Source organism: Rana temporaria, chromosome 7 (assembly GCF_905171775.1).
Source record: "Rana temporaria chromosome 7, aRanTem1.1, whole genome shotgun sequence".
NCBI lineage: Eukaryota > Metazoa > Chordata > Amphibia > Anura > Ranidae > Rana > Rana temporaria.
This window is the reverse complement of record NC_053495.1, coordinates 31,287,267-31,303,487: the sequence shown is the minus strand read 5'-3', so window position 1 is coordinate 31,303,487 and position 16,221 is coordinate 31,287,267. Positions and strand designations below refer to the sequence as shown.

At 46.1% G+C, this 16,221-nt stretch overlaps 1 protein-coding gene across 1 annotated transcript in view; it reads left to right on the top strand.

Moving 5' to 3' along the window:
* Positions 1–16,221, top strand: part of PRICKLE2 (prickle planar cell polarity protein 2) — a 396,885-nt gene that overhangs the window by 8,413 nt on the left and 372,251 nt on the right. Inside the window, exon 2 of the mRNA XM_040359177.1 lies at positions 11,014–11,099. Coding sequence (XP_040215111.1) covers positions 11,014–11,099 — 86 coding nt within the window. The remainder of the gene's footprint in view (positions 1–11,013; positions 11,100–16,221) is intronic.

Genomic DNA, 16,221 nt, shown 5'->3' with positions numbered 1-16,221 from the left:
GCAATTTGTCGCCGCAATTCGCGGGACAAAACGCCGCGATTTTGTACGCCAAGGTGTGAATGCAGCCTCAAAAATGACCAAACCACCCGATACGTGCGACAAAAAAGGCACCGAAACTTGTTTGAGCTTCAGGAGTTCGGCGCCAGGCGTTTTGGAGTGGAGATGTGAACCACCTCCATAGGGAATAATGTATTTTTTCCCCTCTAGCGTTTTTGAGCTCCGCGCTTCAGGCGACAAAACGCTCAGGTGTGAATGCAGCCTTAAAATGTGAATGCAGCCTCAGGCTGCATTCACACCTGAGCGTCGGTCGTTCGGTCGTTTTTTTGGGCGTTTTTTTCTATCGTTTTGTCGCGCGTATTTGCGCGTTTGCATACAGCGTCGTGCGACGTTTTTGTACTTTGGCGTTTTTTATTTTAGCCAATAGGAAAAATGATCATCTTTTCATCACTTGTTGCTATGTTGGTAGATTTTTTTAATCTTCTGCATGGGCGACAAGTTCTATTTATTAAAGCGACGAAACGCCCGTAGAAAACGCCCGTTGTCGCGCGATACGCTCAATTCGCACGTTTCCCATTACTTTCTATGGGGAAAAAAAAGGCTCAAATACGCCCAAACCGCACGATACGCGCGACAAAAAAAGGTCCGGGACTTGTTTGAGCTTCGCGCGACAGGCGTTTGGGCGTTCAGGCGTTCAGGTGTGAACAGTCACCATAGGGAATAATGTTAATTCTCCCCTCTGGCGTTTGTGAGCAGTGCGCTTCAGGCGTAAAAACGCCTAGGTGTGAATGGGGCCTTATGCCGCGTACACACGATCGGACATTCCGACAACAAAACCGTCGGAATGTTGGCTCAAACTTGTCTTGCATACACACGGTCACACAAATGTTGTCAGAAATTCCGAACGTCAAGAACGCTACGACGAGCCGAGAAAAATGAAATTCAATGATTCCGAGCATGCGTCAAATTGATTCCGAGCATGCGTAGGATTTTTGCGCGTCGGAATTGCATACAGACAATTGGAATTTCTGACAAGCACTTTTATTGTCGTAAAAATTGAGAACCAGCTCTCAAACATTTGTTGTCGGAATGTCCGATGAAGCCTACACACGGTCGGAATATCCGACCAAAAGCTCACATCAAACTTTTGTAGACGGAAATTCCGATCGTGTGTACGCGGCATTAGTGCTCCTAAATGAGACAAGTAGCCATTATAGAGGGATGTGCGTTGTTCACATGTCTGAGGTGTATAAGCACGTTTAGATGCCGGAACACAGCGTGAGGTAAATCGCTAGCACTGTGCTGCAAAGCAGGTCAGCAATTTTTGGATCTATAAGTGCTGCGGAACGACGAGTCTTTAGCATCGATCTTGTAAATAGCTGTTGATTGTCCGTCATTTCACGGTTTCTGCCACTTTCACTCGTTTCTCGCCCCCGTGTACGGCGACAGGCAAAGTGCTCATAGCCACAGTCAGCCAATCAGAGTTCCCCTTTCACTGATCTGACTTAAGCTGGTTATACATCATCGTTTCTCTTGAGCTGGGCTTATTAGGTAAGCCGGTTTATGTTTTCTGTCAGGGACTTGCAAGCTGTGACACCCAACCCCCATCTACCTGCTCATCAATTGTCACCTTGTAACTCCATCCAAATCCTGCCGGTTAATTCTCTCATCCCTAAACAGTGGCAGACAATCCAGTCATGATCCAGGCGGCGGGGTGAGGGCGGCGAGCTGCACCTGACTGCGCTGATAATGTCATTAGTACAGAGTACAATGGCCCGGCTTCAATAATTCAGCTGCCTGCATTCATTACGCCATACGGATGTCCTCTCTATTGACAGCTGTTGTAAATAAACCAAGTGCTACTTTCTTTGGCTCTGCAACCTTGGAGGAACGCCATGTCCTCACCTGTGGCATCCATGGCATGCTGAGACTTATGGTTCCACGCTTTTCATAAGGCAAATAGAATGCACTTTACAAGGGCAGTGCCTATCATTTTCCTTACTTTGTAAAGAATACCTAATCGGGTGCAAGGAAAACATTTTGGCCCAGTTTCACAGAGAGCAAGGCGCACATTACGCCGCCGTAGAGCACACACCGTACGGCACGCCAACGTAGCGCGGAGAGGCAAGCATTGCATTCAGCAAGCCAGTGCTCCCAACGCTGCGCCAGCATGGGTTTCGAAGGCGCACGCCGGCGTAGGTGGAAGTGGGCGTGACCCCATGCAAATGATGGGCCGAGCGCCAGACAGGTACGTATCACGAACTGTGATAGCGGAATTCCTTGGGCAAGAGCACGTAGCTATACGTCATCTCGCCGAGCAGCCAATAGGGGCGCGCACCCCTCGCTCACTTTTGACTCCCGCGCGCGTGCCCGGCGGGCGCGATCACCGCCGGGCACCCGCGATAGCTCGTTACAGAGCAGCTTCCGGTCCTGTCAGGGGAGAAATGCTGATCTTCTGTTCATACAATGTATGAACAGGGATCAGTCATTTCCCCTAGTGAGTCCACCCCCCTACAGTTAGAACACACCCAGGGAACATACTTAACCCCTCCCCCGCCCCCTAGTGTTAACCCCTTGCTTGCCAGTGACATTTTTATAGTAATCAATGCATTTTTATAGCACTGATCGCTATAAAAATGCCAATGGTCCCAAAAATGTGTCGAAAGTGTCCGCCATAATGTCGCAGTACCGAAAAAAATCGCTGATCGCCGCCATTACTAGTAAAAAAAAATTTTTTATAAAACTACCCCCTATTTTGTAAACGCTATAACTTTTGCGCAAACCAATCAATAAACGCTTATTGCGATTTTTTTTTATTTTTTTACGAAAAATATGTAGAAGAATACGTATCTGCCTAAACACTTTTTTTTTTTGTTTATAGCGCAAAAACTAAAAACCGCAGAGGTCATCAAATACCACCAAAATAAAGCTCTATTTGTGGGGGAAAAAGGACTCCAATTTTGTTTGGGAGCCACGTCGCACGACCGCGCAATTGTCAGTTAAAGCGACGCAGTGCCGAATCGCAAAAAGTGCTCCGGTCTTTGACCAGCAATATGGTCCGACGCTTAAAGTGGAGGTTCCCCCTAAAAAAATAATTCTAACAATACATTGAGAAGACTGATTACACTGCGCGTAGGCTGTTTTTTTTTTTTTTTCGTACATACCTGCGCGTCACGACTTTCCGACAGAAGCTGAACGTCATTGCGCAGGCGCCGTATAGAGTCGGCTCCATACGGCGCCTGCGCAGCGACGTTCGGCTTCTTTCGGAAAGTCGGACCGTCAAGTATGCGTCGGTCGGAGGAACGTCAATCAACTAGGAACGCCCAGACCCAAAAGAATCATACCTGGAAGCCGAGGGATGAAACGGTGATAACGAGGTATGTACAAAAAAAAAAAAAAACGCATACCCGCAGTGTAATCAGTCTTCTCAATGTATTGTTAGATTTTTTTTTAGGGGGAACCTCCACTTTAAGTGTTTAAACCTTGTCTGTACTAGCAAATGGGTTAAAAGATTTGGAGGCGTCTGTAGTGCTGATTCATGGACTGGGTGCACTAGGCTCGCCTTTGTGTTTAAGAGGGTTCACATTGGGAAAGTGAACTTTTCCCGTACTGCTAGCTCCCGATATTCGTTATTTTAGCCTTGAAATAACATAACAACGCCCATCTCCTGATATACTGTGGTGACCTAGGGCTTGGCACACAGACAATGGAGACGAAACATAAATCATTACATTTTTTAACATGCTTTATAGCTTGTCGGTTTAACCTTTTGTGGATAGTGGGCTATACTGTGCTGGGAAACCGTTTACTGGGAATCCAGGCAGACGTTCACCAAAAACATTCATTTTCCAAAGTATAGGGAAGGGTTAGAATCTCTACTGGGTTATATATAAATGTCCACATTTGGGAGATTTTCCCCAACTTCCTGTCCTGCAGCCACAACAGGAAGTGAGAAGCAATCTCCTCAAAGTGAATCCCATCTTTGAAAAAAAATGTCACCAACACAGGTGTCCTCACTGGGAGATTTCCCCACTACAGTGGAACCTTAGATTACGAGCATAATCCATTTCAGGAGAATGCTTGTAATCCAAAGCACTCGCATATCAAAGCGGGTTTCCCCCATAGAAGTCAATGGAAACAAAGATAATTTGTTCCTCATTGACTTCTATTGCATGCAATATCGCATGTGGCCAGAGGTGGGGGGCGCTGGAGAGACTAATAGCTAGATTCAGGTACAATGGACTAAAGTTACGGCGGCGTAGTTTAGCGTGTTTAGGCTACGCCGCCGTAAGTTAGCTAGGCAAGTAATGATTCTCAATGTACTTGCCTGCTAATATACGGCGGCGTAGCCTAAAGCGGGCGCCGAATTCAAATGTGTGTTAGGGGGGCGTGTTTAATGGTAATGAGGCTTATGTTTTTGACGTTTTTTCGTTACTGCGCATGCGCCGGGCGCCTACATTTCCCAGTGTGCATTGCGGCAAAGTACGCCGCACGGGCCTATTGATTTCGACGTGGACGTAAACTACGTAAATCCCGATTCGCGGACGACTTACGCAAACGAAGTAAAAATTTTGAATTTCGCGGCGGGAACGGCGGCCATACTTGACATTACTATTCCAACTAGGGCCCAGCTCTAACTTTAGGCGGCCTATCTCTTACGTAAACGGCGTAAAAGTACTGCGTCGGCCGGGCGTACGTTCGTGAATCGGCGTATCTCCTCATTTACATATTCTACGCCGACCGCAATGGAAGCGCCACCTAGCGGCCATCCGAAATATTGCAATCTAAGATAGGACGGCGCAAGCCGTCCTATCTTAGATATGTTTAAGTGTATCTCTGTTTGAGCATACGCTTAAACATAGGTCGGCGTAGATTCTGAGTTAGGTCGACTTATCTACTGATAAGTCGGCCTAACTCTTACTGAATCTACCTATAAGAAATACTCGAAGACAGCTTGGCTGAACTTGGAAAAGCTTGGAAACACTCGAGAATCGAGTGTCACCGGCGCCCCCGCACCTCTGGCCAAATGCGGTACTGCACACCGCAGAGACTTGAATTCTGCTAGTATTGCGCAAACCGAGTCAGGATTTTTTTTTTAAAAGTTGCTCGTCTTTCAAAACGCTCGTTAACCGCATTACTTGTAAACCAAGGTTCCACTGTACTATTGTTCTAGTGACAGCTGTAACATTTTGGATTTTCACTTTTTATTATGGTGATCACTGGGATAGAAAGGTAGTCGACACAGTGAGCGTTAAAGCGGTAGTAAAGTCTGCTGTAGGTACCGTGAATATCTCCTAAATGCTGCTGGAGGAATTTACAGTATTTACTTTCGGTGGTAGCAGCCCAGCCATATAGTGGGCCCTTAGAATTAACTTTAGGAACCCCAAGATGATGGAAGGGAATGCTCTATTGCAGTGATATGCAATTAGCGGACCTCCAGATGTTGCCAAACTACAAGTCCCATGAGGCATAGCAAGACTGACAGCATCAAGCATGAAACCCAGAGGCAGAGGCATGATGGGACTTGTAGTTTGGCAACAGCTGGAGGTCCGCTAATTGCTTATCCCTGCTCTATTGTGTGGGTGTTAACTTTTTATAGCTAGGCACTGGTCCTGTGGTTGATAATAGGTGGGGCTACTACCACATATATGCTGTCATGGAGGCACCAGGAAAAAGTTTTGTCTATACAGTAGTACCTCGGATTACGAGCATAATTCGTTCCAGAAGAATGCTTGTAATCCAAAGCACTTGTATATCAAAGCAAGTTTCCCCATAGGAGTCAATGGAAACTCAGATAATTCGTTCCACAGTGACTTCTATTGTATGCAGTACCGCATGTGGCCAGAGATGGTGGGGCGCCGGAGACACTCGGAAACCACTCTTTTACACTCAGAGAGGTTCGCAACACTGGGGAAACACTAGTGCATCCAAACGTCTCCGAGTGTCACCAGCACCCCTGCATCTCTGGCCAAATGCGGTACTGCGCACCGCAGAGGCTTGAATCCTGCTAATTTTGCGAGACAACGCTTGCAAACCGAGTCAGGATTTAAAAAAAAAAATAGCTCGTATTGCGAAGCGCTCGCTAACCGCATTACTCGCAATCTGAGGTATTACTGTAGTTCTAATTTAGGCTGGTCATATAACTTTTTTCATCCTCGGGTAGGGCTGTTTTGGGGATTTAAATGGTTAGTTTACCTTTACCAAAAAATTGCAAATGCAGGAAAAGGGGTTGTTGTTGTTGTATTTTGGTGACCTCATGGACCATAGCGCACCAGGCTTTTCTGTCCTCCACTGCCTCCTGGAGCTTGCTTAACTTCATGTTCGTTGTTTCGATGATGCGTCGTCATATGATGTCCTCCCAGGATGGCAGAGCCACCTTGTAGATGTCATATGACTATATGTTGGATGGGAAGTCGTTAAAGAGGCTCTGTCACCTTGCCCATAAAGTCTCCACACCAGTTTTACTCACCTGACCAGCGTTCCCTTTCTGCTCCTGCCCCTGTTGCAGCCAACAGTTACCGGCGTGATCAGTAGATTGACTTCTGTACAACCAGCCTGCCATACATGATCGTAATTTGGCCGGTCTTTGCAGAACTGGCCAAATTTTGATCCACGTATGGGCAGGGCCGTCTTAATGGCATCATGGGCCCTTGGGCAAAGTAATGCTCTGGGGCCCCCTACAATGATGACAGTGCAGGTAAACAGACAGCAAGTACAGTGTTTCCCCGAAAATAAGCCCGGGTCTTATATTAATTATGCCAACAAAAGACACAGCAGGGCTTATTTTCGGGGTAGGTCTTACTATGTAATTTGATGTCTTCTCTCCCCCTCTCCCTCCCTGCCTGTCAGGAATCCCCAGTGTGAACTGAGTTAAAATGCTTGTAAAATCCTATAATCCACTCTATTACAGTATTATATAATGTACAATGTGTGTGTTTCTGTAATATAATTGTGCCAAATACCTTTGTTATAGAGCCGCTCTGTGCTTCTGTTACCCGCTGGAGCTCTCTTCCCCGCAATTATATTACAGAACCACACACATTGTACATTATATACTACTATAATAGAGTCGATTATAGGATTTTACAAGCATTTTTAACTAGGGCTTATTTTCAGGGTAGGGCTTATATTGCAGCCCTCCTGGAAAATAACGCTAGGTCTTGTTTTCAGGGTAGGTCTTATTTTTGGGGAAACAGGGTAGGTAGTAGGCAGATTGCCTCCCCTGTGTATCTATCACTCTCAGTACCATCATGGGGCCCCCAATTTTGGGGCAGCGTGGGCTCAAGGACCAGCTGCTTTTGGGAAAAAACAGGGGCCCCCCTTGTAGCTGGGGCCCCTGGGCAGGGCCCAGGTGGGCCCTCTCATTAAGACAGCCCTGCGTATGGGCATTTTGACTTTGTAGTATGTTAGAATCTGGTCTTGGAGGAGTTAACTTCACAAATGTTTGCATTTGTTACTGAGAAATATTAGTCTTCTATACGTTGCTTGACTTCCCATAATCCTTTGCTGTGGCTTTGGGACCGGTTTGGTTGTATTGAGATGTAAATTTGGCCAGGCGACGTTGGTTATACAAATGATACTTTCCGCAACTTTCCGTGTGACTCTTGTGTCCTCCGTTGACTTAACACGCCGTGAATGAACGCAGCTTGGTAATGAGCTTGGCGGGTTCCCTGAAGATCCGTCTTGGAGATGTTCTCTGCCAGTAAAAGGAAACGAGTTTATGATAAAAGTTGGAGGATTTTTTTTCTTCTTCTTAAGAAAAGAGACTCCAGCGTAGGACTTGTCACCTTATCAAAGGATCTGCATTACATAATCGGCCAATTCTTCCTGACAGATCTTAAATGCCCTCTGGGCAAAGTTAAATATGAACAACTGTGTACAATAAAGGACGCTTTGCACCGCAAATTCATTCATTATATTGTGTTTGTAACGCTCCTTCCTGGGGAACCGAACGTTTAAAATGGAAATCAAGGCAGACAAAAAAAATTAAAAAAACACCACTTATGTCATTTTGAAAAATGAATAGAATGTATTTAAAAAAAGCAGCTAGTATAAAAACATGAACCTGAGTTTTATTTAGCCTTCTGTAATCTCCAGTACAGCGGCCCTCAGACTGGAAGAGGGAGGGGCAGTACTTGGAGCCAATCAGGTGTCCTGCATGCACGTTCGCTGGCAAGAAACATGCAGACAGGAGTAGATGGCAGAAACATTTCTGTTGCTGCTCCAATCATAAGCCGTGTTGTTTAATTCCCAAGTCCAGCTTCAGTTAGATTGCCCTTTTTCTTCTATTAAACTTTGGTTTAAAAAAGAAAGTTCTATTCAAGTACCGTATTTATCGCCTTATAGCGCGCACCGGCGTATATCGCGCACCCCAAACCTAGAGGAGAATCCTAGGGAAAAAAAAGAAATACTGACAATTTACAGATACAGTTACAGTTGCCCGGCGTCCATCGGCGGCCTTGTCCGGTCCGGCGTCCGTCTGCAGCATTCGTGGTGTCCTCCCCGCTTCTTCCCGCTTCTCCCGCGCTGTTTTTGAACGCCGTCGCCGACATATACCGAGTGCACTACACTCAGGTACACTCGGCTGGGCTTGGCCACGCTCGGCTCCTCTCGCGGAGCCGAGCGTGGCCGAGCCCAGCCTAATGTACATGAGGGTACTGCACTCGGTATATGTCGACGGCGGCGCTCAGAAAGCGGGGATCGGCGTATAACGCGCACCCGCGATTTTCCCCTGATTTTAGGGGGAAAAAACTGTGCGTTATATGCCGATAAATACGGTATGTAAATATGATTGTAAAGTCAGAAGGTTTTTTATCTTCATGCAGTCCATGAAGATAAAAAGCCTTCTGTGTGCAGCAGCCCCTCTAATACTTACCTGAGGTCCCTCTCTGTCCAGCGATGTCCACAAGTGTCTCAGTCGTCCGTGATTCTCCCTCCTAATTGGCTGAGACACAGCAGCGGCGCCATTGGCTGTTGCTGCTGTCAAAGTCAGCTAGCCAATCAGGGGAGAGAGCAGGCAGGGCCGAATCAGGTCTCCATGTCTGTGACCCAGGTGCCCCCATACCAAGCTGCTTGCTGTGGGGGCACTGAACAGGAGGGAGGGGCCAGGATCACAGAAGAGGAGATTCCGGGCTGCTCTGTACAAATTCACTGCAACAAAGGAGGTAAGTATAAATAGATTGCAGTGTCATTAAGTAGTGAATGTGTATGGATTTTTTTCTAGAAGTTAAAGTGATTGTAAGGCCCCTTTCACACTTGTGCTACCCTAAACTCGCGCGATTTTGCGGCCGCGATTTTGACAAGACAGTCGTCTGACTTCAATGACCAGAGACGCGACTTTGATCCCCCAATAATTAAGGGAAACTCCCCACCAATTTAAAAAATATTGATTTTAAGGGCAACCCACCGAAAAAAATGTCATGGCGGTCCCCAAAAATCCATAACTGACCCTTATGCGAGGACGCAGCCCGGCAAGTCAGGAAATAGGGTGGGGATGAGCGAGCTCCCCCCCCCCCCCCCCTTGACCCGTACCAGGCCGCATGCCCTCAACATAGGGGGGTTGGTACTTTGGGGCAGGGGGTGCTCAGAAGGGGGGAGGAGCCAGGAGTGCCAGGGGTGGACCCCAAAAAAGGAGGAAAAAGGCTGCTCTGTGCAGAACCATTGCACAGAGCCAGTAAGTATAACGGCCCAGATCCACAAAGAATTTACGGCGGCGTATCTATTGATACGCCGCGTAAGTTCTAAGATGCCCCGTCATATCTTTGTTTTGTATCCACAAAACAAGATACGACTGAATCTGGGCTCGATCCGACTGATGTACGTCTTAGTACGCCATCGGATCTTAGGTGCATATTTACACTGGCCGCTAGGTGGCGCTTCCGTTGATTTCCGCGTAGAGTATGCAAATTAGCTAGATACGTTGATCCACAAACGTCCGTCCGCCCGGGGGATTTTTTTACGTCGTTTACGTAAGGCTTTTTTCGGCGTAACGTTACCCCTGCTCCATGAGGCGTACGCAATGTTAAGTATGGACGTCGGGCTAGCGTCGAATTTTCCGTCGTTTGCGTAAAACGTTCGCGAATATGGCTTTGCGTAAATTACGTTCACGTCGAAAGCATTGACTATTTGCGACGTGATTTCGAGCATGCGCACTGAGATACCCCCACGGACGGCGCATGCGCCGTTAAAAAAAAACGTCATTTACGTGGGGTCAAGTTGAATTAACATAAAACACACCCACATCCTAGTCATTTGAATTCCGCGCCCTTACGCCGACACATTTACACTACGCCGCCGTAACTTACGGTGCAAATTCTTTGTGGATACGGAAAATACGCTGTAAGTTACGGTGGCGTAGCGTATCTGAGATACGCTACGCCGGCCTTATATATGCGCCGAGGTACGTGGATCTGGCCCAACATGTTTTGTATGTAAAAAAAAAATGTTTTTTTTTTTCGCCTATAAAGATATCGCTTAGTGTCACTTTTGCGGCAATACTCTTGTACTGTCTGGTGCTGTCTCCAGAAGAAACGCCACTCTTTCCCACTTCCTGAATAAATGATGTCCCCTTCCTGTGATCCCAGGTCGCCATGGACAAACCCCCAGGGGGTGCATCAGGAAACTGGCCTGGGCTCAAAGGATACTTCTTCAAAGAACGGCGCTCATGTCACATTGCTCTTTGCATTATAGGGGACCCCCCAGGGAGAATAGGAAGAGATGACCCCATGACTAGCAGGAGGACCCCTGAAAAAAAGGTCTCAATGCAGAACCTTTAAAAAAAAAGGTGGTAGAGAAAAAAGAGCACAGAGAAGCTCACAGTGTGCAGCGAAACTGCAAGACAGAATGGAAGGCTGGAGTTTAATAAATGTCTCTTTCTATCTAACATCGCAATGTACTTTGCTTTGAATATAAGGTTTCCCCTTTTTTTTTTATATAACCATGAAAACTGTTATTTGCCCTGGTTCTTCGTTTACTGACATTCTCACAATAATAACACATTGTTGTTCTTTTGGTCAGATTGCACCATTTTCTGAACCGGAGCGAGGACAGCCGTGTAATGCCTGCGGTGATCGGTGTCCAGGACTGGCCTTGCATCGATGGAGGTAAGTCTTACTTTGACCATCTGGATGATTCTCGCCAAAATCTACGAAATGTTTTGGGCTTGCATGGATTTCTACGGTACTGTTGTTCTTGTGAACAGATGGAAAGGCTGTGCTCTGCCGACTTTTATCTTCCATCCTGGAGAAGAGCAGGAGAGGGATTTCTACATCAGTAAAGCTGCAAACTCTGTTGTTAAAATAAAAGTGCAAAAAAAGAATCCCCTGTTAGGAAGATAATTAATATTCACTTGAACTTCTACTGCCTGTGCTGCCATTCATTGATTAATTCAAGAAATAAACACCCCCTGGGAATATTCAATCCAACACTTCCGTGAGCGTTGGGTTCTTGGCCCTCCTTTGTACTCTGTGGGTCATCCAGTTACGTCAAAGGTTATTGTAATGGTCAGGGGTTAACGCCGTTACGATATTCCATTCCACCATCCCAAGACAGCTTCCGACACTCCACAATCCAGCAGACAGGACCCATTGGATTTCCCCCAGAATAATGAGACACAGCTCTGTTCTCTGGTTCCAAACAGATAGATATTTTAATGGTAAAACTCAGGCTTTTATACAGTTAGCAACCAAAAGCATGCTGTAGTAATCAAAAGGACAATGACACACTCCACCCACAACATCACACAATGGTTATTAACAAGTCCCTCTCAATCCACATCTTAGACAGACTTTCTGACTCCGCAATAAGCTATTCTCACCTGCTACACATTCCTTTAGTGAACATAAGTCTGACCTTTTAGATTGTGTTAATTCACAACACATATTAGCATCAATAGAACTTTCACACAATACAGGGTTAGTTAGAATAGCACCATGAAATATCTTAGGAGCCATGCTTAATTAACACAATAGACAATAGAATGCAATCACAGCAAGCTTTTATCACTACAGCCAGGTAGCTGGAGGTGATTAACATCAATTAACATATTAACAGTATGTGTCCTCACATTGAATGAATCACTCTCCTATTGACCTGTTGGGGTCAGAATTAACTACCTGTAATATTTCAAGATATCCCTCAATACATTAATTATCATTACTGTCCCATCTCATGTAATCCATGATATCAGTTCTCAGTCATCCTATGCCCCTAGTGGACATAGGATGACCCTAGACACAAGAGTCATTGGTGAAGCTGACACAGGTGTACCCCACATCCTTTAAGTGCCTCTGGGTGCCACGGGCCATACCGTTACAGTTATTATAAGACACATTAGTGGCCTCAGATTGAACTACAGCGGGTGACCAAGAAAATCCACCTTCAGGAGAGTGTTGGGTCTCTGGTTTCTTGTTGTACTCTATGATTCATCCTGTTTCTTCATAGGTCATTATAGGACACATCAGAGGCCTGGTGGTTAGCAGATTAAACCACATGGCACAGCGGGTGACCAAGAAAATATGACACTTCTGGGAGTGTTGGGTCCCTGGTTCCTCACTGTACTCTATGGTTCATTAGGGTGACCACGTGTCCCGGATTGCCCGAGACAGTCCCGTATTTTGCAGGTCTGTCCCAGGTCCTGGGCACCTTCATTCCAGGACAATACAGTGTCCCGGTATGAAGCTGACACAGCCCCTCCTCTCTATATGTTGCCCCCAAAAAAGGCCACCACATCGCCGCTTTATTCACTGACAGCACTTGTCCTGGCCGGTAATGTCTGGAGAAGCACAATCCCCACCCCCTTCTTGTGTTTGGAGAAATCCTAAATCCCACCTCTTGTGTCTAATCACAGCAGATGAGTGTAAAGCCAGCATTGGAACAAGGTAAAAAGGGTCTCGGCCAGTCAGGACAAGTGCTGTCAATGAGTAAAGGGGCGATGCGGCTGCCTGTTTCGGGGGCGTGATCAGTTCTTTTGGGTAGAGTGCGCATCCACTGCCCCAGCTGTGCTGTGATACATTACAGCACAATCTGATTTTTGGGAAGGGGGTGCCTGAATGGCCGTTTGGGAATGTGGTCACCCTATGGTTCATCCTGTTGCTTCATAGGTCTTTATAGGACATAGCAGAGGCCTGTGGTTAGAGGATTGAACCACATAGCTAGCACAGTAGGTGACCAAGAAAATCTGACACTGTCAGGACTGTTGGGTCCCTGGTTTCCCACTGTACACTGTGGTCCATCCTGTTGCTTCATAGGTCATTATAGGACAGAGTAGTGGTCTGGCGGCTGACCAAGCAAAACCAACACTTGCGGGTGTGTTGGGTTCCCGGTCCCTCGTTGTACTCTGTGGCTCATCCCATTGCCCCATAGGTCTTTATAGGACATAGTGGGGGTGTAGTTGCCAGCAGACTGAACAAAATAAAGAGTGGATGACCAAGAATCTGATACTCCAGCAAGTGTTGGAATCAAATGATTCTTCAAGCAACAGGTTCTCTTCAATGCAAAGATGATCGGCGGTGGAGATATAAATATTAATGGTCTTCTTTGCAGGTGACACATTTTTCTGCTTTAATTATCCATGTTTGGAGGTGAATATTTGGATGACCAGCCCGCCACATAATTGTTCAGTTGAGCCCTTGCATCATTAACAAGCATGATCTCAGTCGCCAGTCTTCCATGTATATGTCCTCTATGGCAGTGGTCATCAACCCTGTCCTCAGGGCCCACTAACAGGCCAGGTTTGCAAGATAAAGGAAATGCATAAAACCTGGCCTGGCCTTGTGGTTACTATGCAGGACAGCTTCTTGTCACTGGCCCCCGGAAAAGACTGCTGTTATTACTGTAGTAGCGGAAACTACTACAGTGATTTGCAGCTTCCACAGGGATTGGTCAGGTTTGAGATATACATACTTACATTGATACAGCTTGGACCAATGTATTGTAACTATGTAAGGAAAATCAGTGCTAAACTTCAGATGTTATGTTACTATGTATGGTCATTTAACCAAATCAATGTATTTTTATTAATAGACGGAGAATCTAGTGTTATAAAGTAGCACAATCATGTGTTTTTGAGCCCTTAAAGGGTAAAACGGTATGCTTGTGAATTTTTTTCCCCAATTGATCCTGATTGACCAACATGAATTAAAGATCTTTTTAAGTGACTCAATCTCTTTTTCTGCAAAAAAAAAAGAAGACACTTCAGTTTCTCTAATAGCTTTGATCTCTGGTAGTCCTCTTCTGTACAATATGGTTCCACCTACCTGCTCTACAACGGTCTATCCTGCTTATGGACTCTATATTTACCTATACTTCATACACGCCCTGGCAAAGCAGGCAAGCCGATAAGCAGCAAGCTGTGTTGTTGTTGCATAGTCCTTAGTGGCAGCAGCATTGGTTCCCCCCCAATTTGCATGACAGCAGTAAGGATGGGCACGGGCGTGTTCGCAACCCCACGTGCCTGCGCCAGCCAGGAAGCTGCCACTGTGCAGCGCTAATCACAGGTACTGAGACTTTTCCTGATCTGTGCAGCCGCGGATTGGGAAATGTGTCACTACCTGTGATTAGCGCTGCGCAGTGTCAGCTTCCTGGCGGGCACGGGCACATGGAATTGCAAATATGCCTGAGCCCATCTTTAGACAGGAAAGTGTGACTGACATTCAATGGAGCCGGTGCACACAGCTCTGGGACGGCCAGGGTCCACATTTAAAAAGGGTCCTGTGCGTCTTTTGGTTACAATTCAGTTGCGAATTCAGGCAAAATTTTTTACCTAATTGCCACCTGAATCAGTGAACAGGGGCGCAATGGACCCAATGCTGTGAATCGCGGCCACAGCATATGTGAACCCGGCCGCAGCATATGTGAACCCAGCCTAAAGTGCCTGTTTATTCACAATTCATGTTTCAGGTTTCAGAAGTGGAACTAAATCCATATATTTAACAGTTTCTCAAGCATTCAAGGTAACATTCAAGGCATGCAGTTGCTTGTACTCTCAACTGAACTGTCACACCATCAAATGGCTGGTGTCCTAACTGATCACATATGCAGCATCATCGCCGTTGCAGTTCAAAATTAGGTTAAGATAGCAGTTTCCTTGTCTGTAAAGGATAGACGGGTTTAGTTCCACTTTAAGGCCCCTTTCACACTAATGTGACTTCAAAGTCAAGCGATTTTACCACGATCTGCGGCCGTGATTTTGCCACGATTTGCGGCCACGATTTCAGGGAATGCCTGTTTAACTGGCATCAAAGTCGGACCAAAGTAGTGTAGGGACTACTTTAAAGTTGGAACGACTTGAAGTTGTACTAAAATGAATGGTTGTCATTGGAAATCATGGGGAACGACTTGTCAGGCTACTTTGCAGTCAAGTCGTACAAGTGTGAAAGGGGCCTAAGGCTGGGTTCACAAATATACGAATTGGATGTAGTTTTCTGCGCATCTAATTCGCATGACAGGCAAGTGTGACTGTCTAATAAATAATTCAATCGCACACCTTCCTGGGGAAACGGTTCATAAATCAAAAAAAATGGGTGCTGAAGCGATCACCAGCTGGGTACTGGAACAATCAACCACATGAACATATTCGCCAGCACACCACGGATCGTCTATAACGTCCAAAAAGTTTTTAATGCACATAAAACATCACAAGAGGTGCAATGTTTCGAGGCCACATGGGACCTCTTCGTCAGGCACTTGCCTGACAAAGAGGTCCCATGTGGTCTCGAAACGTTGCACCTCTTGTGATGTTTTATGTGCATTAAAAACTTTTTGGACGTTATAGACGATCCGTGGTGTGCTGGCGAATATGTTCATGAGGCAAGTGTGACTGGCTTTCAATTGAGTAGGTCCGGATTGAAAAAGGGTCCCGTGCATGTTTGGGTCTGGTTCAGGTGCAAATTCTTTTAAAAATTTGGACCTGAACCAGTGAATAGACATGCACCGGACCCCAGGCACGAGCCCGCGGCCGCACATATGTGAACCCAGCCTAAATCAACAATTGGAAACTCCTCTTCCCATCACTGAAATCGTAGTTTTAGGTGGATTTGTTCCCTTTAAATGTCTGTGATTAGATCTTCTTTCTGGAGCTGCAAATGTTTTATTTTTTTTCTGAACTTATATAAAATGTGTAATATTTCCAGGGGAAATCACCGTCAGGCCTAAAGGTTTTGTACAGTTGGCAACCGTTTTTGTGTTGGGAATAAAACAATATCCCTGTAGTAAAGAATTCAGAAC